This window comes from Varanus komodoensis, unplaced genomic scaffold, assembly GCF_004798865.1.
Source record: "Varanus komodoensis strain SLA01 unplaced genomic scaffold, ASM479886v1 scaffold17, whole genome shotgun sequence".
Lineage (NCBI taxonomy): Eukaryota > Metazoa > Chordata > Lepidosauria > Squamata > Varanidae > Varanus > Varanus komodoensis.
Window position 1 is genome coordinate 20,983,194 of NW_025335505.1, and position 24,981 is coordinate 21,008,174.

At 41.3% G+C, this 24,981-nt stretch overlaps 2 protein-coding genes across 4 annotated transcripts; both read left to right on the forward strand.

Moving 5' to 3' along the window:
- Nucleotides 1-1,478: 1,478 nt before the first annotated feature.
- On the forward strand, nucleotides 1,479-13,529 carry RBFA (ribosome binding factor A). 2 transcript variants are annotated; one of them, XM_044426509.1, is made up of 7 exons: nucleotides 1,479-1,750; nucleotides 2,469-2,511; nucleotides 4,602-4,778; nucleotides 8,310-8,422; nucleotides 9,163-9,247; nucleotides 10,881-10,954; nucleotides 11,279-13,529. In XM_044426509.1, the coding sequence occupies exons 1-7, from the start codon at nucleotides 1,536-1,538 to the stop codon at nucleotides 11,655-11,657; spliced, it is 1,086 nt and encodes a 361-aa protein (XP_044282444.1). In that variant the 5' UTR covers nucleotides 1,479-1,535; the 3' UTR covers nucleotides 11,658-13,529. The 2 variants fall into 2 exon arrangements, with proteins under 2 accessions (XP_044282444.1, XP_044282445.1); XM_044426510.1 differs by having other exon boundaries at nucleotides 1,482-1,754.
- Nucleotides 13,530-13,675: 146 nt separating this feature from the next.
- On the forward strand, nucleotides 13,676-21,509 carry LOC123021610 (nuclear transport factor 2-like). Of its 2 annotated transcripts, none has more exons than XM_044426514.1 (5): nucleotides 13,676-16,402; nucleotides 19,441-19,548; nucleotides 20,136-20,207; nucleotides 20,669-20,767; nucleotides 21,322-21,509. In XM_044426514.1, the coding sequence occupies exons 2-5, from the start codon at nucleotides 19,450-19,452 to the stop codon at nucleotides 21,433-21,435; spliced, it is 384 nt and encodes a 127-aa protein (XP_044282449.1). In that variant the 5' UTR covers nucleotides 13,676-16,402; nucleotides 19,441-19,449; the 3' UTR covers nucleotides 21,436-21,509. The 2 variants fall into 2 exon arrangements, with proteins under 2 accessions (XP_044282449.1, XP_044282447.1); XM_044426512.1 differs by lacking the exon at nucleotides 13,676-16,402 and adding an exon at nucleotides 16,819-18,821.
- Nucleotides 21,510-24,981: the final 3,472 nt, after the last annotated feature.

The window sequence follows — 24,981 nt, forward strand, 5'->3', positions numbered from 1 at the left end:
TAATGAACATTGTGTTAGGTGTTTATGTGGGAAACACTACTGGAATGGTGCCCAATTCCAAATTCACTCAAAATCAAATTCCACTGAGCTCTAGGGACTTGCTTCCAAGCACAGAAACATAGATTTCTCCCTTAAATATGCAGACACCAAAATATAAAATTAGCCTCATAAGAACTCTTTTATTTTTAAAGCAGAGGCTGAAATATAGTTTGAAACATATTTGAGAGAACAAGTAGATATGATTCATGATTTCCAAGGATGCTATGGTGCCAATGAGGAAGCAAGTATGGTAGCTGATTTTTTCAGTTGTAGCTTCTTGCAGGTCCTAGGCGGTGAAACAGAAAAACACAGAAGTCCAACTGAATGGCAGTGGCTGTGTGGTCCATTCAACTGACTGGGCCTTACTTCTGTGTAAATATGAATAGTTCTGGCCTACACATATTTTACATAGAAATAAGCCTACTGAGTTCAGTGGGACATACTGTGGAGGACTTCCATCTAGATTTCAAATTTACTACTGTTTCACAGAAGTCACTGAATTGGGTAGAAATTAATACTGGATAAATATGCATAAGCTAGAATCCCAGTATTCCTATTTTGGCAATACCTTTATTAGGCCAATTTCTTCATTATACCAACTAAAAGTCACAGAATAGTGCCTAAGCCGAAAATGGTAAAACACAAGCATGGGGGAGGGGTTTGAGAGGAAAAAGTGGGTGACCTTCAAGCTGATGCACAAATCAATAGGTAGAACTTTCATTGGTTAAATCATCCAATCACTGACACATAACCAGGTCTATGAAAAACACCCCTTCTTTTCTAGAAATCAACATGTCTGCATCCTTGAAATATAGCCGACACTGACCAGGCACCAATCCAGAAAAAACTAGTTGGCAGTTGACGGATTACAGCAGCTCAAAGGGCAATTCAAACCAGCCCACCCCATCCTCCCACTCCTTCAGAGCATCTTCTTTGGTATGCAAGTGAAAAGGATCACTTTTTACTTCTGCAGCTTATTGGAAAGTGTTGTGTTCCGTGTAACCCTCTAATGATCAATGTATAAAAGGGTCAGCTGGGGAATGCTCAGGTGCACCACCTGGAACGATTTGTTGATCCCCTGTAGTGTATTTTGGGCATACGCACATCAGGACACGCAGCCTTTGGTCCACAAAGCCATGGGGTCAAGAAGCACTCCCACTTCCCGCGCACGTACCGCTTTATTTTTGGAAGATGGCGTTTGGATATTTTTTTCCCTTATGCCCCAAATATGCTTGTGCTGTATAAATGATTCGTGCCACGGCTGAAGAACGATCGTAGGCACACGATCGTGGGCACTCCCAGAAACTAAATTCTGGGGGCCGGCCTGGCTGCAGCGGCTGCTTTGCAGAAAGCGCCCCGTGCCCGCCGGGGGCGCTGGTCAGGCAAGTGTCGCGCTCGAGTCTCCGCGCTGAGGCCCGGCCGCGTGAGCGCAGGCCCGGGGGAAGAGCGCGGCTGCCCGCCACGGCCCCTCCGCGGCGGGTGGCCGCGAACTCTCCATGTGGACCGTTCGCAATGGATTCGGCGCCGCCGCGAACCGGCCCGCCGCGCTGCACGGAACGGCAGAGGCTGCAGCGCGGTGGCGGCAGGAATGGCGTCCCGCCCTCGCGGGAGGCCGGCTGGCGCTGCAGTGCCCCGGCTGCCGCTCTCTTCACTGCTCTCCCGCTTTGTGTGGCTCCAGAAATCTGCTCCAGAAGTTCCTCCGGAAAAAAAAGTGAGTCCCTCTCCCCCGCCGCTGAACGCGACGTGCGGGGCTCGAGCGAAAGCAAGAGCGTGTGCATGGGAGAGGAGGCGGCGGGGGGCCTGTCACTGCGGGGAGGGCGAGCTGGCCTTCTCGATTCTTTGTTTCCTCCAATACTTAAAAAAAAACCTTTTGTAAACAATTAAAAAGCGGTTTACAATGTTGTTTTCAAAAGACCTGCAAAGAGAACTGCCCCCCCCCCCGGTTTTGCCCTCCCCCAGAACTACAGGCTTGGAGGGCGGAGAAACTAACTAGGACGCCCTTCGTTTTCTCCATGGGGCTAACAACCGTGTATACAGCACTTTTGTGCGGCAAACTTAGTGGGTCGAAGAGGTCCAGGGAGAAGCCTTCCCCAACCTGGTGCCCTCCAGTTATATTGTACTAGACCTCCGATGGTTGGTTGAGATGTGCTGGAAGTTGCAGTCCTGCACGTCCGGGAGGTACCAGATTGTGGGAGGCTGCTGGAGAGGCGTGCTTGCGCACAGCCTGGTGACCAGCATAACTTGGCTTACCGGAACATACCTAATCTTGCCTTTTGGATTTGGCCCTTCCTGGCCTGGACTTCTCTCTAGGCACTTGCCGTTTTCAATATGCAGTCCCTGATTGGAGCAAAAGGACACACTTTCAAACTGTTGGTGCATTAGTGCAACCATTGAGTGCATAGTACTAATATATCTCTCTTTTTCAAAAGGAAGAAGTTTTGGTATGATAGTCCTACTCTGGGCTCTAACCTGGTAAGAACAGAAAGACTCTTACCTCTTGTTCTGTCAGTGAGCTCTTGCAGATCTTTGAAGCAGCATGAAGTTCCCTTTTCTAGATGCACTCCCCCGGAGCACACACGGACCACCTGCAAGCTTCACATGGTCCGCAAAGGCCTTCTTTATGCCCTGCCACAGACCTCTCTCCATTAATGTCTTGCGTGTTCACACTGCCACTGTTAATGCTGTTGTACTGAGAAGAAAGGAAGACATTGGGGATATCTTCTCAAGTGTGGCCTTCCCTAGCACAATTAGGTCCCTGACAACCTGCCAGATGGCTGTTTACAGCCTGTTGAGAGTGCAGTTTAAATAGAAAAGACAGTGCAAAGACAGTTATCCCCATTTAGAGGCATACCTCATTTTATTGTGCTTTACAGATACTGCATTTCTTACAAGTTAAAGGTTTGTGGCAACACTGCATGAAACAAGACTTCACAGTGCCATTTTTCCAACAATTGCTCACTCCAGGTTTCTGTGTTACATTTTGGTAATTCTTGCACTATTTTAAAACTTTTTCATTATTATTTTTGTTAGGATTATTATTTTTGTCTGTGATGTTGCTATTGTAATTGTGCTGGGCCTTCACGAGCCACATCCATAATACAGCTGCAATCTCATGATAGAACTGTAACAGATTTATTTATTTAAAACATTTTTATGCTGCCTAATTGTGCCACAGCACCTCTGGGTGGCTCACAACACAAGATAAAAAGACAATAAAGCACAATAAAAACAATAAGCTATTGTATATTATGAGGAGTTGTTTCTTATGGATGAGCAAAGAAAGTGGTTTCTTGAAATGGAGTCTACTCCTAGTGAAAGTGCTATGACAATTTTTGAAATGACAAGAAAGGTTGTAGAATATTAGATAAACTTAGTTAATAAAGCAGCAACAGGGTGAGAGAATTGACTCCAGTACTGAAAGAAGTTCTACTGTGGGTAAAATGCTATTAAGCTGCATTGCATGCTACTGAGAAATCTTTGGTGAAAGGAAGAGTAAGTGATGTGGCAGACTTCATTGTCGTCTTATTTTAAGAAATTGCCACAGCCACCCCAGTCTTCAGCAACCAGCACCCTGATCAGTCAGCAGCCATCAATATTGAGGCAAGACCATCCAGCAACAAAAAGATAATGACTCACTGAAGGCTCAGATGATGGTTAGCATTTTTTAGTGATAAAATATTTTAAATTAAGGAATGTGTGTTATTTTTTAGTCATGCTGTTGAACACTTTAATCGACTACAGTGTAGTGTAATCATAACTTTTATATGCACTGGGAAATCAAAAAATTCATGTGATTCGCTGTATTGTGATAGTCACTTTATTGTGGTGGTCTGGAACCAAACCCGCAATATCTCAGAGGTATGTCCTCTTTTCCATTCAATTTACATGTTTTCCCCTGGTGAGGGTCAGGCACATATTAAACCCTTTGCAGGTAGGGAAGGGAGGGTTCAGCCTTTGTGTCTTTAAATACTGAGATGGTAGAAGTAAGTGTGTGAGAGAATATGAAAATGTATGTGTGGCTCTAACTCATTGCCTAATCAATATTTTGATACAAAAATGTCCATCCCTACACTATAGTATGCATCCTTCGAGTTTAAAAATGCACAAACAAGGCTTTAAAGTACGTTGTATATAAAACATATACAGTAGCATTTTCTTTAAATCAACCATTTCATTCAGTTGATTCTCAGCATATGGGTTGAGTATAGACTGAGTATGGGCTGTTTTTGAAGCATGGGTTCTTACGTGCAAACCCTACACTATATTTGACTTTGGGTTATTAACCATGAACAACCCAGAGTAAAAAAATGTGTAAAATTTGGGAAGCTGCTGATATTTGTGGAGCTCTGTTCTGAAACTTCTCTTACCATTTGTCTTCATCCTAGGAAATGTCTATAATCTTAATATTATGTGCTGCTATTAAAAGCATGGGAGACCAAGGACTGTGAAAAGAAAAGCGGGGGATGGGGGATTGAGTCCTAAAATATATGATATCTTTTTATGAAGTTGGCTGTAGCCTGTGAACAATGAACTATTTTCCCTTTGCAACCTTTGTTTTAAAGATATACAAGCCCCCCAGCTTTGCAAGTGCATTAAAGCTTGCTCCACCAAAACTGAAGAGGGAAGACAGCATACGGAAAAAGACCCTGGAAGTTCTGTTGTTTAAAGCTGTGAGGGGTGTGCTGGATACCTGTGATGCTGGCCAAGAAGTTTATGACCTGAGGTTGGAGCTGTCTAAGGCAAGTACAAAAGGTATCAATACAACAAAGCCAGGTTGCGACTCAGTGCGCGTTTAGACATTTAAAAGACCAACAACTCCCAGCATGCCTCAGCCAGCATGGTGGCTGGTAGAGTTGTAGGACTATTTAAGTTTAAAAATGCATAGGATTGTGGCTTTAGGCTATAATTCTGTACTTGTTTACCTAGAAGCAACTCCCATTGAATCTGATGGCACTCAGTTCTGAGCAGACACATGCAGCTTGCACTGTTAAGTTGTGAGACAGAAATTTACCAGAATTCTGAAAAGCAGCCTACAGATTGCACTGTAGTGTTCTGCAGTGATTCAAAGTTCTAGATTTATATTGTTCTTAAACCCATTATTAAAATACTTTTCACCAATCCCTCAAAAGCTAAGGGAGCTGAAGTGGGAAATGGGTTCTAAAGGATACACAGAAATCATAGTTTAGGGTACAGTCCTATGCAGTTAGAAAAAAAAAATCTGGTTGAGGAATACTGGGAGTTATATACAATTTGAACCCCATGAGAGCATTTTTGGACTGGGGAATATGTATCTTGCCAAGTCAGATAAGGTAGGTGTGAACTCACTAGCCTATCTGAGTCTCTTAAATTTGCACTTGATCAATGAACTTCAGTTTTCTATTCTGAGCTACTAGGGGAGAATGCTGTGAGTTTTTGGGAAACACTCAATAAGACAGAAATCCAGATTTTTTTCTGGAAAACTTTCAAGGAAAGCCTTACTGTCCTAAATCAATGGACTGTTTGACTTCTCCATTTAGTTAACATGTTACTGTGACGCATGGTAGAAATCTCCAAAAGTTTTACAAAAGTAGTTGAACGTTAGTTCAATCAGGTCAGAGAAAAATCAATAAAAAACTGTAGGGTAATTTAAATGTTAGATTCAAGCAAATTTAAAGCTTTATTCAGACATAATTTTATTGGAATATATATGTAAATACTTCAAAACATGAGAGCACAATAGCATGTCTTTTCCTTACCTTCTTTAGAATCTAAGAAAAAAATAAGGCATAGAAACAATGAATATACAGATTTTGGCATGCTTGAAGAACAGCACATATTAATATGGGCTTCTTTGAAAAGTAACGTGAAATAAGCCTTGATAACAACTTTGATTTTAGATTTCACTGGTATTGTTATATCTATTTAATTGCAGCATGATCCTTGTATCTATAGGGATAGTTTCTTAGCAGATGCTTGAAACCACAGATAATAGTAAACACTATATACTGTACATATACACTTATTTTTTCCACAATTTCAAAAATAGGAAATTCATTCTTACCATGTAACCTAGCATCCCCAGTATATGATTTTTTTTCTTTCCTTATTAAATTGAGAGTTTTCACTTAAGGAAGCACTTTACAACTTCTCTTCTGCTTTGGACCAAGGTCAGCTGTGGTTAAGTGAAAATGGAGTAACTGAACCAGCGGATATGGAGGTCCTGCTGTAATGCATTTCTAAAAATGCAAATATTTTCCCAGAGGTGAAAAAATAATCTTAGAACATTTATAGGAAAATGTTCCTTCACTGAACATTTCCTGTGGAAGGTTTTGCACTCTGCCTCTTTGTCAAAGGAATGTTATACAAGCTGAGCTTTGGCCTCTGAAATGTGGTCTTGCATGTATGTTGTGGCTTCTTCTGGATGAACTGAAATTTGACTTCTGGTGGTATAGAAAAGGCTTGCTATAGCTTGCTAAAAATGGCAGGGTTGTTGGTGGTGTAAAACTCTTAGTTTGAAATTCCACAGTGCTTCAGCTTGTGTCTCATGGGCTGTGGGATGTTGTAAAAGTGCCATTCAGCCAGTGAAGCAGCACTGTACCACTCCCGGAGGAGTCCCTGCCATAGATTTACTGCCACTGGTGTTTGTGGCAGAGACCCAAAACAGAGCATTCTATTGGGTGGGTCAGCAGCAGCCTTGGGGTTCTAGACTCCAAAGCCACTACAGCCTAAGAGCTGTGCAAATCCTGTTAATGGGAAGGAATCTAGTTCAGAAATAAGTTAACATTGCCAACTTATTTCTGAATATAGCAAAGCATCTTATCAGCACCTAATTGCACTGAAATTAAGGATTCGTACATACACAGTTTAAAAGTTTCATTTTTACAGATTTCAGTAGAACCAAGGCAGCCTTATGATTCTCTAGATTTCATCTGCACATGAGTACTCTCTTAAATTACAGTGAAACCCAGGCTTGAGTCTTAATAGGTGGGTTCACATGTTATGCTAAGCCACCCCACAAATAAGCCATTACACCTCTTAGACAATCAGGCTTCCTGTGGCTTGATCTCCCCTCCTCTGTCCTCCAGCCATCTCTAGCATCTCTAGCCATCCCTAGGGATAACTGCAGCTAAACCCATGGGATCTCCTCCTCTGCTCTCCAGTCCCTACTCCTTTTCATTCCCTATCTGAAAAAAAGTGCAGCAATATGCAGTTGCAGTCGCTCCAGCTGCTCTCCTTCTTCATTCTCTACTTTTGGCAAGTCAGTACTTACAGCTGTCTGATAGATGCAGGCTTTCATGGTCAAGTCCCTTGTCTGTCTCTGCAGTCTGGCAAATGGAACAGGGAGAGGAGTGGGTAAGAAACTGTCAAGATATCTAGGCTAATTTGCACAGTTGGAAAGGCCAGGTGGAGAAATAACAGTTAAAGAAATGCAGGACGATGTAGCACAAGTCAGAAGTCCAGAATGAGGAGGTGGGAGCCAAGGGAGTAGGTGCACCAAAAGTGCGGAGGAGGCACAACTGCAGTGATTTGATCTTTTCCTTTTAAGTATTGAACTGTCGCTTTTCAGTGTCCCCTACCTTTTCCACAGTTCCTTTCCTCCCCAGCTACTCCCCACCACCCACCTTTGTGTAGCTTCATTTCAGAGCACTTACTGCTGTAGTTAGTGCAGGTTCCTGATGGATTAAAAGTATATTCAGATTTAATGCCAGAAAATAAATGGAGGAGAAATGTGTACAGGCCAACCCATTATGGCTAAGAAGAACCCTACAACAAGCCATGGGTTCTCAGTGTGGCTTGTTCCTGCAAAATAAGCCACTCCATGGAAACACTCTGGGTTTGGACAACACAGTAACCCTCCATGGCTGGCTGGCTGCCTGCCTATGGTGGTTGCCATGTCATGTGACTCCAGTCAGTGTATAATTCACAGCTTCATCACATGTTCCTGTACTAGTATTGCTTCTTTAATGTAAACCCTTTTTCCTGCCTCAGTATTAAACCTCTCTGTTTGCAAAATAGAATTGTTTTTCTTCTCCCCCTATCCTCCGCGTTAATTACATTGGTGATATAGGACACAATGCTACATGTTATACAAAGTCTGTCTGGGAACAGTTAGGAGTTTTAGGACTTTTTGCATGAATAGGATTGTGCCCTTAGTTGCTCTGTTTAGGTAAGAGAAATTCTCTTTACTTACCATTATTTGTCATAAGATTATTTGCACTGCTTCCTTCCAAACTTTTGAAATCCCATCATCTACAAATGTAGATCTACAGCACATATTTTGTATTTCTTAGGTGTCCCTCACATCAGATTTTTCAGTATGCCGTATCTATTGGAAGTCTACTGGCAGTTTGGAACGGGATGACTATGCTGAAAAGGTTCTGCAGAAGAGCACCAAACGAATAAGGTACTACCATGCTGTATCAAGCAGTGGACTAACCTCACTTTCTGTAGGGGTACAACACTGTGGTGCGGCCAAATCGTCCCCCTCCAGGCCAACTGCAGGCTGGAATAGGACACCGCACGGCTGGAGGGAGGCATGGAACTGCCTTCTGCAAGCATGGAGAGACCTGGGGACTCTCTGAACCAGTATTGGAAACAGCAGGTGGGTAAGGAGTGGCAGAATTCATCCATGTAGGGAAGAACAGCCCCCCCACCACCTGCTGCCTCCTTTGAACTCCAGTTGGAGATACCAGTGCGGGGTTCATTGCTGGCACTTACCAGGAAAGGAATCTCCGCTGTTATCTCCAATTTGAGACAGAACTTGGTGGTGGAGGGATATCCTTTGAGGAGGTTCTCCAGGGATGGGGCTTGGAGCCTCTAGGATCTTGTGTGCTTCCTTCTAGGTAAATGTCAGTATTGGTTTTGGTTTAATGTTTTCAGTCTTGGGACTTAAAATAGAGAGTGTCAGCATGAATTCTTATTTTAGTAGCTCCAAGTGTACCTGCGAGAATCCCTGACTCGAACAGAGGTGGATTCAAAAGAGGCAGTGCAAACCTACTGACTGTTCGTTGCCCCAGCCTACCTTGCAGGGAGTTTGGGGAGCTTCCATTTCCCCTTTACACTTATTTCTTGATGGCATTTTGAAAATATTTAGCGAAAATTTTAATTGAATTATGTTCCATTTATTTATTTCTTTCATTACAGGCACATTCTGATTTCTCATCAGGTCCTGAGAGTTGTTCCTCCAATACTGTTTCTTAGAGACAAAGCAGATGCTGCTGTAAGAGAGGTAGGAAGGAAGTACCTAAATATTATTTATGAAAGAAGTAATTTACCATCGGTTTTGGAAACTGCTGCAACTCCTTTTCCATCCCATTGCCACAAGCAAGCAAACAACAGTAAAAGCCTAGGAAAGCCATTTTCGGATGCTTTCATAAAAACCTGTTGAAAGAAATAATAATTTTATATAACTCACTAGTTAGGCTTTGCATGAAATACACAGAGAAAGTTTCAGAGCTCTGTCTGCAGTGTTAGGCTCATATTTTCAATTTCACCTTACTTCCTTATTTATGTACTTAAAGCATTTTATCCCCCTCCTCAGCCAGAAAAGCTCTTTAAGCTGCTTAAAAAGGTAAAGGTAAAGGTTTCCCCTTGACATTAAGTCCAGTCATGCCTGACTCTAGGGGGCGGTGCTCATCTCCGTTTCCTAGCCGTGGGAACTGACGTTTGTCTGCAGTCTCCGTGGTCATGTGGCCAGCATGACTAAACACCGAAGTGCATGGAACGCTGTTACCTGCCCACCGAAGTGGTACCTTTTTATCTACTTGCATTTGCATGCTTTCTAACTGCAAGGTTGGCAGGAGTTGGGACGGAGCAACGGGAACTCGCTCTGTTGTGTAGATTCGAAACCGCAACCTTTCGATCAACCAGCACAGCGGTTTAAACCACTGCGCCACCCGCAGTCCCTTAAGCTGCTTACATACAAATACAAACAATTATAAAAAGTATTATATGTACCAGCAGTCTTGCAAACTAAAAAGGCATTGAGACATGCTTGTGCATAGAATTGCTTTTCTGTCATGTCATAGAATTGATTCTGGCCAAAATTCAAAGAAAAAGCTAAGAGTTTATTCTTGTATCATGGCAGGGAAGACTGAAGCACATTTGGCTTGTATGCTAACATACAGATGCCTCCTGAGTAGCATAAATATTAGAATGACCACAATAAAATGTCAATATATTCTTCTGCTTTCTCAAAAGAGAAAGAAATTGGTAGACCTACAAAAAGCATATCCATAAAGGCACCTTTAAAGAACCTCATAGTGCAATTCTATATGTATCTACTTAGAAGTAAGTCCAGCTGAGCTCTGTAGCAATTTCTCCTAAGGTAAGTGTGTGGAGGTTTGCAACATTATTTATATTTCTCAGAAGTCCTGGCCCTACAAACAAAGAATCTTAATTCTTTTTTAATGCTTTTTATAAGAAGCATCAGGATACCTGATTTATCAATAGAATATGGTATTGTGGGAAGCCAAAAAACCCACCTTTCTGCGGCACAAACTATTTTCAGAATATATAGAATGGACGCTTGCTAGGGAGCAATATTTATCATTGCACAAGATATGCTTGAAGACAGTGCACACACAGAGGAGCTGAGACAATGCTGATATCTATTATGACACTACCACTAATATAAATTACCTTGTACTAATGTAACGACCTCCAGTACAAAGTCAACAATACCTGCTGGCCTGATGAATTCTGTCATCAACTTCTATTGGTGTTATGCTAGGTGCTATTTAGTATATTATTTCCATTAGTGGTAGTGTCACATTGGATACTGCCCTCAGAACCTATTATACTCTGAATGTGAACAGATTTTTTCCCCTAAACACTTTAAACATATATATTTTAAATCCTAGATTGAAAAGCTATTGGCAATTGCTGATTTTGGGCCTGAAGAGGAAAAAGAAGAATTGCTTGAAAATGATTTCAGGTAGGCTATAAAACAAGCATAACATTAAGCAAGTAAAAAGTGTATTTTATTAGTAAAGTTAGATTTTAAAGTATGTTTTCAGACTATATTGGGTTACATCCAGAGTTAGGCAAGTGAAGGGTTGCTGATACAATGTTGTTCCCCCCGCCCCTTCTTCCACAACCCAGTCCCCTCTGTGTCTCAAAAAAAACCTCTTGGTTGAGTAGCGGGAGGTCCTCTTGAATGCCATGGGTGGCAGTGGGAGGGGGGAACAGGCAAAATCAGAGTGAAACGATCCCATATGTCAGGGCTATATATTTTGTTTATTTCCTCCCTTTGTTGCAGTGAACAAAGATCTACTGTGACTGACACACTTCCAGACTCAGGTTCCAACATTCACACTAATCTGTTTGGCATTGATCATGAAGCATTAAATAAGCAAATCTATGAATATAAAAACAAGATAAAGGTCAAGAAAATAGAAGGGATTGAACTCTCAGAGCAACAGCAGCAACAGTTGGCTGAGGTGCAAAGGCAAAAGAAATTGAAGTGGAAGAAGTCCAAAAAACCCTCTCATGATATTTCACCTTCAAAATATCTAATGGACAACTCCCATGGAAACTATTGGGATGATGAAGTTGCATCGTCACAGGAAAATGAACTAGAATATGATGCAGAGGAAGATGAAAGTGATGTAGAGAACGAAACCACAAAGCTTAAGTAAACTTCCAGAACTGTGATTCGGATATTACTTTTCCAGTCCAGCAAACAATGGGCTAACTTGCAGAGATTTGGGCTACTCTCTACAGCTCCCTTTTGTATGTAGATTCCTTTCTCCCTTTCCTGATTCCAAAATCATGGCTTGTTGTGATATCCAAACCAGGGAACGTAGGATTACCACTAAACAGGAATATTCTGCAAACCTACTTCAGAGCATGGTTTCAAGGTAGTTCAGTTTGTGTTTGGACATCATGGCAAAATTGTGATTATGCAGACAAGGAAAGAAAGGAAGAAATCCAAAAGTGAAAGGACAGGGAACCTGTGGCATACTTCTTTTCCTATAGTAATATTTAGAGAAAAAGGAATATAGCATCTAAAACAATTTTATATGCTTACTGTAGCTATTCTTTTTTAATTGTTAGATGAGAAGAGCAATTGGATGATTACCCTGGAGCTTTATTAACACATATTTCTTTCCTTCAATTTCTGGAATGCAGTAGCTGTTACATTTACCAGAACAAATGATGGTGATATAAATAATGATCTGGGCATAACATAAGACTTTGTTTTTGAGGACAAAGAGCTGTACTTTCTGGAACACAAAGGTATCTAAGCCGAAACACAACTCTGTATTGTTCTGTACAAGCAGGACAGTATAAAAATACTGGTTCAAGACACTCCTAAAAGAGGAGTGGCCACAGCCATGGATGTTGCTGCTGAGGCCACTGCACAATGTAACCGAAGGAGTTCAAAAATTGGGTGGGTTGAAGAGCACATGAGCATGGTATTTTAAGAAACTCTGTTCCCTTGCAAGTGATACACATGATCACAGTGAGGAGGAGTAGAGTGAAGCAAATTTGGACAGTTCAGCTAGAATTGCCTTACATAGGCAGTAATTCTTGCTGGGGATAGCCAGGTATGATTTGTTACCCAAGGGCAAACTTCATGGAACATTTGTGTGGATTAATGATGCTTCATGAATTCTTGTTGTCTTTGCCTTTATCTCCAAGAAAGTTGGAATTGTTTAAAGGGGACTTCCATCAGATCAGAATTTTATTATGTCTGTAGTGGGAATGGGCAACTTCAGTCCTCCACTGGCTGCAGTCTTGCCACTGCTGCTAGGCATGTGTAAAAAATGTGCTTCAACTCAGTTTTGATGAGGATTTCCCAGTTCACCTGTTTTTAAAGTAAACATGGATGCAATCTCACACATTCCTCAGCCTGCCAAGTGCTTCACAAACTTTTCCAAAAAGGTGTTTTACAGCATGCATATATTAAGTGCAGAAAAATGTGTACTTCTGAAAAATATGCACAAATATATTTAATCAATGGAAGAAGAATGCATAATACATTTCAAAGATGTGCACAGAATTTCATAAGAACGGAAGAAAAGCTTGCAGTTTGATATGGGATGACGTTCAAGATGGAATTTGGTGGACTTGAATTACACTGATCTGCATATCCCAACCACTGTATTCTCATTCTTAGCAGAGGCAGGGACAAAAACAGTTATTTCAAGCTAAATTTGTCTTTTTTTAGCTAATTGCTGCCACCATGAATTTTGGCAGGGGCTACATGCAACCTGTGAGCTGCGGATTGCCCACCCTTGGCTTATAGCTTCAGATATCCCAACCATATGGCTGTGCTGTCACAAAAGTGCAAAAAAAGTGAGGCTAGCTTTGCTACTTGAAAGGGTTCTACCAAACATTGGGTATTATAGGATTGTGCCAAATGTAATCAGCTTTAAAAGGGCCAAAGTGTGAAATACATGTAGGATGTTGAGTTGACTATATATGGATGGATGATCTGCTATGCCATATTTGTTGTTTATTTTCGGAGACAGGACTGTATTTTCTGAATAAAACACACACAAAAGAACCCAGCTTCCCAAAAGAGAGCGTGAAGTGGACTTCACATTTTCCAAAGTAGCTAGGGTCTCAGAAAAAGGGGCAAAATGTACTCAAGGAGTGGCAAAATAAAATAAGAGGTTCTTAGCATGAATGGGATATACCGTCCACCACCTTTTTGTGAGCAAAGTTCTTTAGACAGAACTGGCCTTTTGACAATTGTTGGGAAAGCAAAGGGAGGAGAATGCATTGGGACTCAGTGTCAACGTCCAAGGCTGGTTATTTCTTGCATTTTGACACCAGGCCTCCTGCAGGACCGGGCAATACTTCACTTTTTCAGGTCAATGTAAATAGTCACTTCCAACTACAAATAGTCACTTTAAAAAAAAAAAACTGAAAAGGTAAGAATATTTGGGATGCATTGTTACTTTAAAGGGAGGCCAACAAATGACAGCCCTTCCAGTGTGACTCTTGGTAAGTCAGAAGGGGCTGTATCTGGTGGCAGCACAAACAGGATCACCAAAGTGGTGAGGTAAGTCATCCAAGTTCAGACCACAGAACAACCCACCCTGGGTAAAGCAAACTCTAGAACAGCCCATAGGTTTTCAGGGTGGCTTGTTTGGAAAAAAAAAGTCACCCTGGTTGAAGTGGGCTGGGCTCAGGCATTGCAAAAATCAGTTGTAAATACATATTTACATGGAGTGTGTCATCAAAACAGGTCTACATCTCTAGAATGATATGATGGTAAAATAGCCACTACTTTGCTTTAATTGAACCATGGAGAATTCCAAATCTTGCTGCTTGTGGAAACAGTAATTCCCAATAAAGCTGGAAAAGTAGATGCACTGTACTATAATAATTACAAAAAACCTTTAAATGAATTTCCTGACTTCAATCCTTGGCTTGTAATTCTATGCATGCTTACCTGAAAGTTAAGCATGCATAGAAGTCAGTGGGATTTACTTCTGAGTAGACTTGCATAGGCTCATGCAGTTTACAGTGGGATATCCTTAGATTTCCAGCATTGCTAAACATCTGTTTCAGAAATGGTTTTTTATTATTTAATAACAATGTTTCTCCTTAACAGTGTGGTTAATTTATTGGTCAACCAGCAGGAATGTTTCTTAGCAGCTGAAATTTGGTTAGAACTTGGCATATAAACTTGGTATCATTACAGAGTTGTGATTAAACCAAAGTACATTCACAACAGATGTTATTGATGTTGTAATAATAATTGTACTAGACTTTAATAGAAGTTTTGGATTCATGCTGCAATCCACAGGCCTTTAGGCACACTAGATTAGGCTCCATCTATGTAGGTGGTCCATTCCGTACATTAATTTTTGGCAGAGACAACTATGGGTGGATAGCCACTTGAAAGATAAGAGTTCAGTTCAGAATGGAGTAGAACTTCTTGCTCTTATTCTGAGTTGTTCGAAGTCCATATGCCACTCTAGATACTTGATAGTTAAGTCGATAAATTAGCCAATATAGATACAATGGGACTTTTTTACTATTTGCCCCAGAGAACTGTTTGCCACTGTTCAGCAAGCACAGTGGGATCCGCTGCAGCAATTGGTCCTCTAAGGTTATAGGCCTCATTAATTTTGCTAAGAGCCACCGTATTATTAGCAAGAAAGCCATAAAATGATGAGAAGGCCAGCAAAGTCTGTTGTATATTTGGCCTGGTCAGACCTTAACTGCTTTATTAACATAAATCTCACTTCTACCACCATGTTTCATTAAGAAAGAAACACAGACATAAGATTACAGGCAAAGAATTTAGGTACACTCAACTCTCAGTCAGCTGTAGTTAAATGAGAAAGACCCATCCACCGATTTCCTGCTCATCTCACTAAATTCTGAGTCTCCAGTTAGTTTCATTATCCCTGATGCTGCAACGGACAGGAAAAGATATTTGGACTCTTGGTACAGTCAAGCTACCAATGATCGTATGGCAAGCAGCAGAATAATGGGAGTTGAGGTATGGTTCTTTTTCACCAATAGTTTGGAATACAATGACCCAATATCAGTTCCATGACGTATGCTAGCAAAGTAAATGACCAATTACTTGCCATTGAACTTCATGGACGTATACTAGAACTACTTTGTTTTTTACTTGTCAGTTTTAATTTCCTCACAACGAAATTATTTTTTTAGATCTATTAACGGCTATTCTGTAGGTTTACTCAGAAGAAAGCTGGACCTCATTAAGTTCATTGCCACTAGCAGGTAAAGAAACAAGATGACATCAGATACCTATTTTGTGTAATACCTATTTGAGAAGCGAACATAAAAGGCTAGACACGTATTCGAAATTCATTGAATTTGTGCAGTTCAGGCTACCATTGGCTGAAAACGGCGTGACGTAAAACAACTTTACTGCGGCGCCGCTTGCGAAATGTGGAGTTCATATTCTTGACCCACGTGTATGCTGGACAGAAAGACGCTATTAAGCACTTGGGGGCGGGAGGTGAAAAAGTTTGTCACGGAAGTTATGGGGGACCACATTCTCAAATAACTTTTTGCCAGTTGCCTGTCCCCACATCTGCTTTGTGATTCCATGCAGCCATGAATGCAGGGGAAAGGGGGCGGGTGCAGTAATCCACAAGACCCTGCATGCGGCTTTGGATCAAATTCTGTGATCAAGTTTCTATTTTTCTAAAATTCTATGATTAAGTTTTGGAGATGCACATCACAGTACACTGCACGTTGCTTCTGTGTTTCCAGGGGCTGATTCGTTCCCCCGAAATCTGAGTAAAACGGTTCCCGTTCGCCAGCCGCCTTTTTTACTTTCCCCACAAGGGCTCCGACCGCCCTTTATGCAGTCCGGAATCGAACGGGGAGGAGGCAGGCGTAGCCAGGCGGCGACTACAACGTTCGAGCGAGTTGCGTGTTGGTGGTGAGTCGAGCGCGGCCGGTCGATTAAATTTCCGAGCAAAAATCAGGCCTTTCTGTTTGAAAGACCCGGGCCTGCCTGCTTGTGCCTGCGCGGGATCGGCTTGAATCTGCTTAAAAACAGCCTCCCAGCCTGGGGTCCCTCCAGATGGGTTAGACGCTCCGGAGGATGGGGGCGGGGAGGGGGGAGTTGTACTCCAACACAAGTTGAATGCACCACGTAGGGGAGTGTTAAAATAAGGAGCTGTAGGTTCTGAAGGGAACGACCTGCATGATTTTTTTTTCTTTTTCGGAAGGTGATCTACTCCCGCGATGCGACCTTTCTTTCTTTCTTTTTTTTTTTTTTTTAGTTTTGCTTCTTTTAACTGCGAGATGGGGTTGCTTGGTGCTGCTTTTATTCCGAAGAAGCAGCACATCTCGCCCCCCCTCCCCCATGCTTTCCAGTAAGATAGTAGGGGACGCAGCACGTGGACTTTGCCAAATGGGGTGGTGATGAAGGGAGAGAATGCAATGAATCTGCCGGCAAGCGGAGAGACGGTTCCTCGAGGTGGTTGCTTTTTGCAAAGTACTTCGTGAGACATCGCGGAGACACAGTTAGTTGCCACTGACAACCCTGAAATGAAAATGAGCCACGGTGCTTTTTCAGGCTTAAGGGTAAAGCGCATGTTTGCGCAGGAAGCACGTGGCGGGGTGAGCAAGCTAAAAGAATCATCCTGTTAGATCTCATTATAGTTTGTGCAGACAGATCTTAGTTTGGAAATAGTCACTTAGATCCCTAAACCCAGGTCCGTCCAGGGGACTTACTGCCAAAGAATTGCGCACTGGACTGTAGTCTTACACAGCCCCATCTTATGCATATTGGAGAATTAAACCCTGTTAAATTCAATAAGATTGTCAGCTATGGGGGCAGGACCTGCAACCTCCCTCTGTGATTCTTTGCATGTTTATTAAGCAGAGTTTTAAAGCAGAGTTTAAGTAGTTTATTTTCATGTAAGTATGCATAGGGATATAGCTTTACATTGTGATCCTGTGTACATCTGAAAATGAAACTCCTGTACTTAGTTCCAAGTAAATAATCCTGTGCATTCATACTTGGGAGTATGCCCCATTAAACACAATGGCCTTTGCTTTCTAGTAAACAATGCACTGAGTCAAGCTGCATGTATGTTGTTATTAATACATGTTTTTCTCCATCACCTTTCACTAACCCATGGCATTTGCATTTAGATACCATATTTTTCAATGTTCTATAATGTCAAATACTGTAATTTTAGTGATACTTTTAGTGGCCAGAGTATAGAATGTGTAGGAAATTCAGATATTAGTTCTGTAAATACTATTGGATGAATAAATATTGGGGGTAAATAAATCCTGAGTAAATAAATACTGAAGGCACTTTATAGCACTCTTCAGATTCCTGAGGGGCTGTTGAATAGAAGAAGGCAAAGACTTGTTCCTGGCTGCCAGAGTGGCTTGGCATAGTTCCTACGTCTTAAGCTACATGAAGGCAGATTTTGATTGAACATGAGGACAAACCTCTTGGCAGTAAGATCAATTTGCCAGTGGAAAGTAGGTTTTTCTTTTTTGAAGTTTTCAAGCAAACCGTGGACTGCCCCTCTTCTAGAAAGGTTAGCTCTGGATTTTCTGCTTTGAGCAGGGGCTGGACTAGATGGACTCTGACATGCCTTCCACAGGAGTCACCCAAACATACCTGAAGCACACATACCTGTGTTAATTGCTTAATGCTCTATCAGTAGGCTGATGGAGGAAAGACAAACCTCAAACACCTCCTCTAAAAAGCATCTCAGCTGACCTTCCAGAGACAATTTGACAGCACAATCTATGCAGCACTATCTGTACTGGAAGAAAGCTCTACTGAGTTCAGTGGAACTTACTCCTAAGTATAAATAAATGTGTATCCCTACTCTGCATAGGCAGTCCATGCCTGCTCATAAACTTGCACCATTTCTGATTTCCCACATAGTTCCCAGGGTTGTCATGAAGCTAAATGTACGCATGAAGTATACTGGGAAACACAGATGAACCAGTGGGTAATATGCACAGATGGGCCAGATGTGGAGGGGGAGAAACAGCCTTGGTTTTTTGCTGGATTTGTGGTTGGTCATCCATGTTCTGCATTTTGCCTTAAATGATCCATTGCCTTAAAGCAATGGAAAGATAAGGAATTTATTCACTTTCAAATTTGAGTTATGTGACTTAATACTTGTGTACATACAGCCTGTCTGTTCTTCCAGTAGTGACAGAACTAACAACTAAGCCTAAACAGTAAAAGAACTAACAGAAAGCCTAACAAATGTTCTTATGGTATAGGCTTTCATGGATGATAACACCCTTCATCAGCTACATGGCATTCTATGGAGAGTTTTGAGTGCATATACAGCACATACGATGGTGGAAAAATGGTAAAAAGTGAAGTCTTCCCTTCTCCTTCCACTACGGAGTATATGTTTTGTATATAAATGTGAAGCTCCATAATATTCCATGTAGGTTATACCAGAATGAGTTTATTAATTCCTAAGGTGTTTTAGTCTTTAAGCCTTTTGGGGTTTTTTGCTCCAATAGAATAACATGACAGCCCCTCTGGAAATAATTAAATTTGGCATAACCATAACTGCATATGTTGCAGTATGATAGTACACAAAAGGTGCAATCCTATAGAAGTTTAGATAGCAAAAAGGCCTACAACTCCCAGCATGCAAAGATTAATATTATTATTGCATTGCATTTTTATCCCCCTTTTGAGAAATCCAAAACAGCTTATTTAGCTCAACAACAGCCCTGTGAATAGGTTAGGCTGAGAGACCATGACTGGCCCGAAGTCACCCAGTGGGCTTCACGGCTTACTGGGAATTAGAACTCAGATCTCCCAGGAATCCAGTCCAGAGCTCTAACCACCCACACCAAATTGTACCTTTATACACTAACCTTGGTTTCATTGTGGGTAGGTTTCTGGTTGTCTAAGTTTTCCACTGTTATGACTCTGTTTTGTTGATTAAAAATGCTTTTATTTTTTCTTTGCAGGTGCCTAAAATGGCAGAAAGACCTATTTGGGAGCAAATTGGAACAAGTTTTGTACAACTGTATTATCAACAGTTTGATACCAGTAGGGAACAATTAGGTGCCCTTTATGTATGTATCAACATGTCTTTGTTTAAGCTATAGTTTCCTTATTAGTGTAACGGATGGGTTATTGACTTGGAATGGCCTTTTGCCATGTGGGATTTCAACTCTCATTGCCTAGGCTGGCATAATCAGTGGAGAGGAATTGAGGGAGCTGAAAGATGCCAGGCTGTGGGAAGCTGAGTTGGTGTATTTGTTATTTCTTCTAAAGTAGCAAAAGTAAATACATGGTTCAAGTACCAGACCCTCTCCTAGTTATTAACAATGTTGAACAAGGTCAGGAGGAATCATTGAGCAGGAAGTACCTGTTGACTTACGATGGCCCAGGCAAAAGATGAGTGTATGATGAGGGGAGGTGTTTTGCCACGTGATTTAGCTCTGCAGATCCATGTATTGACAGGAGTGGGGAATTAGCTACGTTAGCTTTCGGCCGGATATAGAAGAGGGGCTTCAATTAGGCTTGTCTGACTGGAAAGGTACAGAATTCACTGAAGGTATCTTGCCAGGGATTGGACCTGGCAATATTCATTTGCATACTCTGCTTTCTTTTTATCTTTTTAACGTATCGATTACTGAAACCTATATCTTTTTTGCAGACAGATGCTTCCTGTTTATCATGGGAAGGGCAGCAATTTCAAGGAAAAGCATCAATTATGGAAAAATTGATGGTGTGTTACCACTTAGCATCAGCAGTTAAGAAATTTTGTTAGTTGTACTAGCATTCATTCATGTACTAGCCCCAAGCCCTCCAAATCTGTCAGACTGCAGACATGCTATGCAGGGTGGGAGGAGTATAGAAGCTATCTTCACCTCTCCATCCTCTTGCCCTACAAATAAGCTTTGGCCTCCTAGCTCCTTTCAAATAGGGAGTGAAGGAGAGTGGAGCACTGCCAGGATACTGACAGTGGATATCCTAGTGGACCAAGCATCTTCCCCCAAGAACACCATCATCAGCCCTTGACTGAGGTCACTCTTATGACCTGTAGATACAACCAAACCTTAGAGGGCCATAGGATTGCTCTGTATGCCCTTTTATGGCATATAAGCACTAGTAGTCCAACTGGTTTAACATGTTTGAATGACATTTACTACGTAATAATCTAATGTTCTTTTTTCTCTTGGCTAACAGAGACTCCCTTTCCAAAAAATTCAGCACAACATAACATCCCAAGATCATCAGCCAACTCCTGACAACTGCATTCTTAGTATGGTGGTTGGTCAGTTGAAGGTGAGATGGGAAACTGTTTGCATTTAGTTCTTTGGGCAGTGCCTAGTATTTCCCCTGCACTTGACATAGCAGTAGCACAGGTGACCTCTAGCCCTGCTTCTCCAGCATGATTGGTACAATGGGTTTTATGGGGAAAATTGTTGCACCACCTTACTCTGCTGAAATAATGCTGAAGTAGTGCAGGATACTGCCCTTCGATTAACTGAACATCCTTTAAAGCTAGAAAAACAAGGTTCAGATAAAAGGAGCTTTAAAGAATTTGGATATAACTTTTTAATTAAAATATTATAAACCAATAAGTAAAAAGGAAAGTGTTTGAGTTTATAGCATGGTAGCTGCAAACACATCCGTATAAAAGTAGCATAGGGTACAATCCCATCAGAATTAAATACTGTAAAATTTCACTGATTTTACTTTCTGTTGAAATCAATGAAGCATCAGAATGCATACACCTAGGTTGGATTTTTTTCTTGGAATGTTTAAATGATTACACAGATTGTATTAATATGGTGAACACTTAACACAGGAGCTGAATTTGTCTTATTTTAATATAGGTGGATGATGATCCAGTGATGGGATTCCATCAGTTGTTTGTTCTCAAGAACGTTAATGACAAATGGATTTGTTCAAATGACATATTTAGGCTGGCCTTGTACAATTTTGCTTGAAATCATCTCTCCAAAGTGCCTTTGCTTATTTCCAATTCTTGACTAAATAAAACTTTAGTTTGTGCTGTTCTTTACTCTAAGGTTTCATAATTGATATATGCATATTACCTGTATGCTACATAAAGTAATTATGATGGGTCAGTCTATCAAATATATCCAGACTTTTCTCCTGCATGTCTGTAGCATAAGACATCCAACATATACTGTCGCATAAGAACATCGCTCTTCTATTTTAACTGAATTAAACTTGCTGAAGTTTACTAAATTGATTTTTTTTTTAAATGCACATGGAGCAAAACAAACAAACAAAAACATATTCCTGTTAGTGGACATGAGTGAATAATTGCAATTCCTAAATAACTTTCTTTCATGTAAGTCTTATTTCATATTATGTTGTTAACATGGTGAAGTCAACGTAGGATGAACTTTCTTGTCCACTTTACATGTTAAATACATTGTTTTTGTGAATCCTCAGAGGGCTAAAACTGTTCACTGTCCTGGCAAGGCAAAGCCCTGAAATTTAGAGTATGCACTTGTGGAAAATGAAAGCTTTTGCTAAAACTGCATGCAAATAAAGAATTCACTATGTAAAATTGATATTATAAAATCCCCTTATGATGACATTAGCAAATCAGAAGGAAATGTGATAATTGGACCTTTCTTTGAAAATTGCAAGCTGTAGCCAGCATGAAAATTCTATGTTGAAATGTAAAGCATTAGTGAAGTTTCTATCTCAGACTGTGAACCATACCTTGAATGCACTTAGTAGAGGAAAAAGAGTACTAGTTACACTTTTTCAATATTGTTGTTTGCCTAACAGACATGGCAAGCTTCCAGGCCACCACTTTCCTGAGCTAGAAGGAAGGAAAAACCTCTTACTTCCAATCAGCTCCAGACTGGAAATAAGAGTTTCCATGGCTCAGTGTTGAGAAATACTGTCCTCCTGATCAAGTAAAATACTTCCTTCCTAAGCAAGGGAAATAACTCCTTCATCTGATCTACATGGTTCTGTTGAAGACGGGGCTGTGCAAGGTGTAGGGTGTGTGAGGGAGGGGGAGAGAGAGAGATTCTAGCCCTAACTAGCCCAACCCACTTCTGGTATCCAGTTTCCCTGGTCAGTTTCCATGCCTCAGTCTGAAAAGGTTTCCCCATCTCTGGTCCAGTACCTACACAACCATGTTGCTATTTTCAAAGTGTTGGCAGCCAAAGGGTTGATGTAAACCAGGCTAAATGCACCCTGTTCCATCCTGTACTTACACTGTGGACATAGACGGTCCTTGGACATCCTTAAAACATGAAGCCAAAGGCATAACAAGGAAATGCAACAAAAATGGTTCACTTCACACCATTGCTACTTGTATCACAGAAATGAGCCAAACTAGAATTCTAATTTTAGAGAATAGGAAATCTAGTATTGGGTAAAGAATAGAACAGAAATGGTCAAGGGATACTGAATATATGAGAGCCAGTATGGTGCACAGAATTGTAGTCTGCTCTTCTTACTCAGACACTTGATGATCACATCCTTTGATGCGAAGGCATGCCCTTTTACTAATTGGTTGCCCTCTTCAGAGCATTCCTGAAATGATTGGCTAATTATTTAGTTCTGCCTGCACGGCACATTTTCAGAACATTTTCTGTCTAATACCTCCAGCATGAAAAGGCTGTAATTGAAGACTCGAAGGCTGGCGCTTTCAGTGAGTAAGGGCTAGAGTTTCTTTATACAGAATACTTCTCTTTATCTCCCCATGGATATTTTATTTATTATTTATTTAAAACTTTAATATGCCGTCCCCTCATGCCTCGGCATAGATATGAGCCATGATGCTATGTAGCCCCTTCTCTGAATTCAAGAAAATTTAGAAACATGAAATCAATTATATACTATTGCTCAATTTGTATATTATATTCAAGTAGCAAGATGGGACAGGTCATAGTTTAGTCCAGAATTCTCTTTCCTCTACAGTGGGAAGGTTGTGTAATAAATATACATAATGCAAAAGCAGTTGTGGAGTGATTTACATGCACAAATATGGAATTCCATAATACATATGAAACAACCATCAGTACAATAATGAAATAAAAATAAACACTATACAATGTGATTTTAAATGGTGCACTACAAAACGATTGATCCATAATACACAAAACCCTCTACTCACATTCATCACCGTCTGTGCACAGAATGGTTGGTCCAAATGTCTTGTCCAAATGCCTAAGTATGTCTTACTGGCACCAAAAAGTTGATTGTGTTGGTGCAAAGAGAGCTTCCTTAGGAAGTTGCATACATGGGGCTACCACACAAAAAGGTTCATTCCCCAGGCCATCAGCTTCTGAGCATCTCTTGGACGGGGCACAAGAGAGAAGGGCCTTTGAAGCTGTCCAAAGGATAGGGTATCTGCATTTGAGAAAAGGTGTTCCTTGTGGTATTGGAGCTATGTAAGGATAAAAGAAGCACCTTGAGCTTGGCCTGAAAGGAAACTAGCAATGGGGCAGGCAAGCCAGGATTGTATTTACTGGTTCACATTGCCCAGTCTCAGTTAACAACCTGGCTGCAAATTCTGCACTAGTTTCACTTTTTGAACCATCTTTCAAAGGCAACTCAACGTACAACTTGTTGCAGTAACCTAACCTAGAGATTTCCAGAGCATAAACTGCTGATACGTGGATTACTGCCATCCAGATCAGGTCACACAGCTGGATCACCAGCTTAAAGCTGGTAGAAGGCACTGTACCCAATGGAAGCTACAGGAGCTTCTGATGAATATGAAGAACTCAGGAGTACTTCCAGTGGAGCGCTTGCTTCTTATGGTGGAACATGAGCCAGCTACAGTTACCCCATATGAATAGAGGAACCAGCCGCCAGTAGAGCCTCTGCCTTCTTTAGATTGGGTTACAAGCAGGGCCATCTTAACACATGGGCCGGATGGGCACTTGCCCATGGGCCCCATACTAATCTGTGTATGTTAACCCTTCATTTTTACATTTTTATTCCTGTGAATAGTTGTCATAAGGGCCCCAGTACACTGCTTTGCCCGGGGCCCATAATGCTGTTAAGATGCCCCTGGTTACAAGTGTATTGGCTTTCATCCAGTCCATTACCAGGACCAGACAACAGAAAGCTAGGTACATTTTGGTGGGATTGGAGCCATTCTGCTTATTTTTACTCAGTTCAGCAGGGCATTTCCTAGTAAATGTAGGGCTGTTCATTCCCCACCCCATTACAAGTTGATGTGTAGGGGCAACACAGTCATGTCAGAGACAGACATGCTGCCCTACCAGTCACATGATCAGCCATTTTGTGAAGTGGCCTCATATGTGTATTGGACTTACGTACATACAGCACCTTTATGTGAATAGAATGCTGATTTTCCTAGAACTCCCCAGTTCTCCACTGAGGGTCATAACTAGACAACAGATGTGACCCCTACTCTAGCTCTCACTGTTTGGTTCAAAGTTCAGACAACACAATAACGCATACTCAAGGGTTCTGTGGGTTGTCATTAAACCATAGGTTACTGTGTTGTCTGAACGCAGCTGAGATAA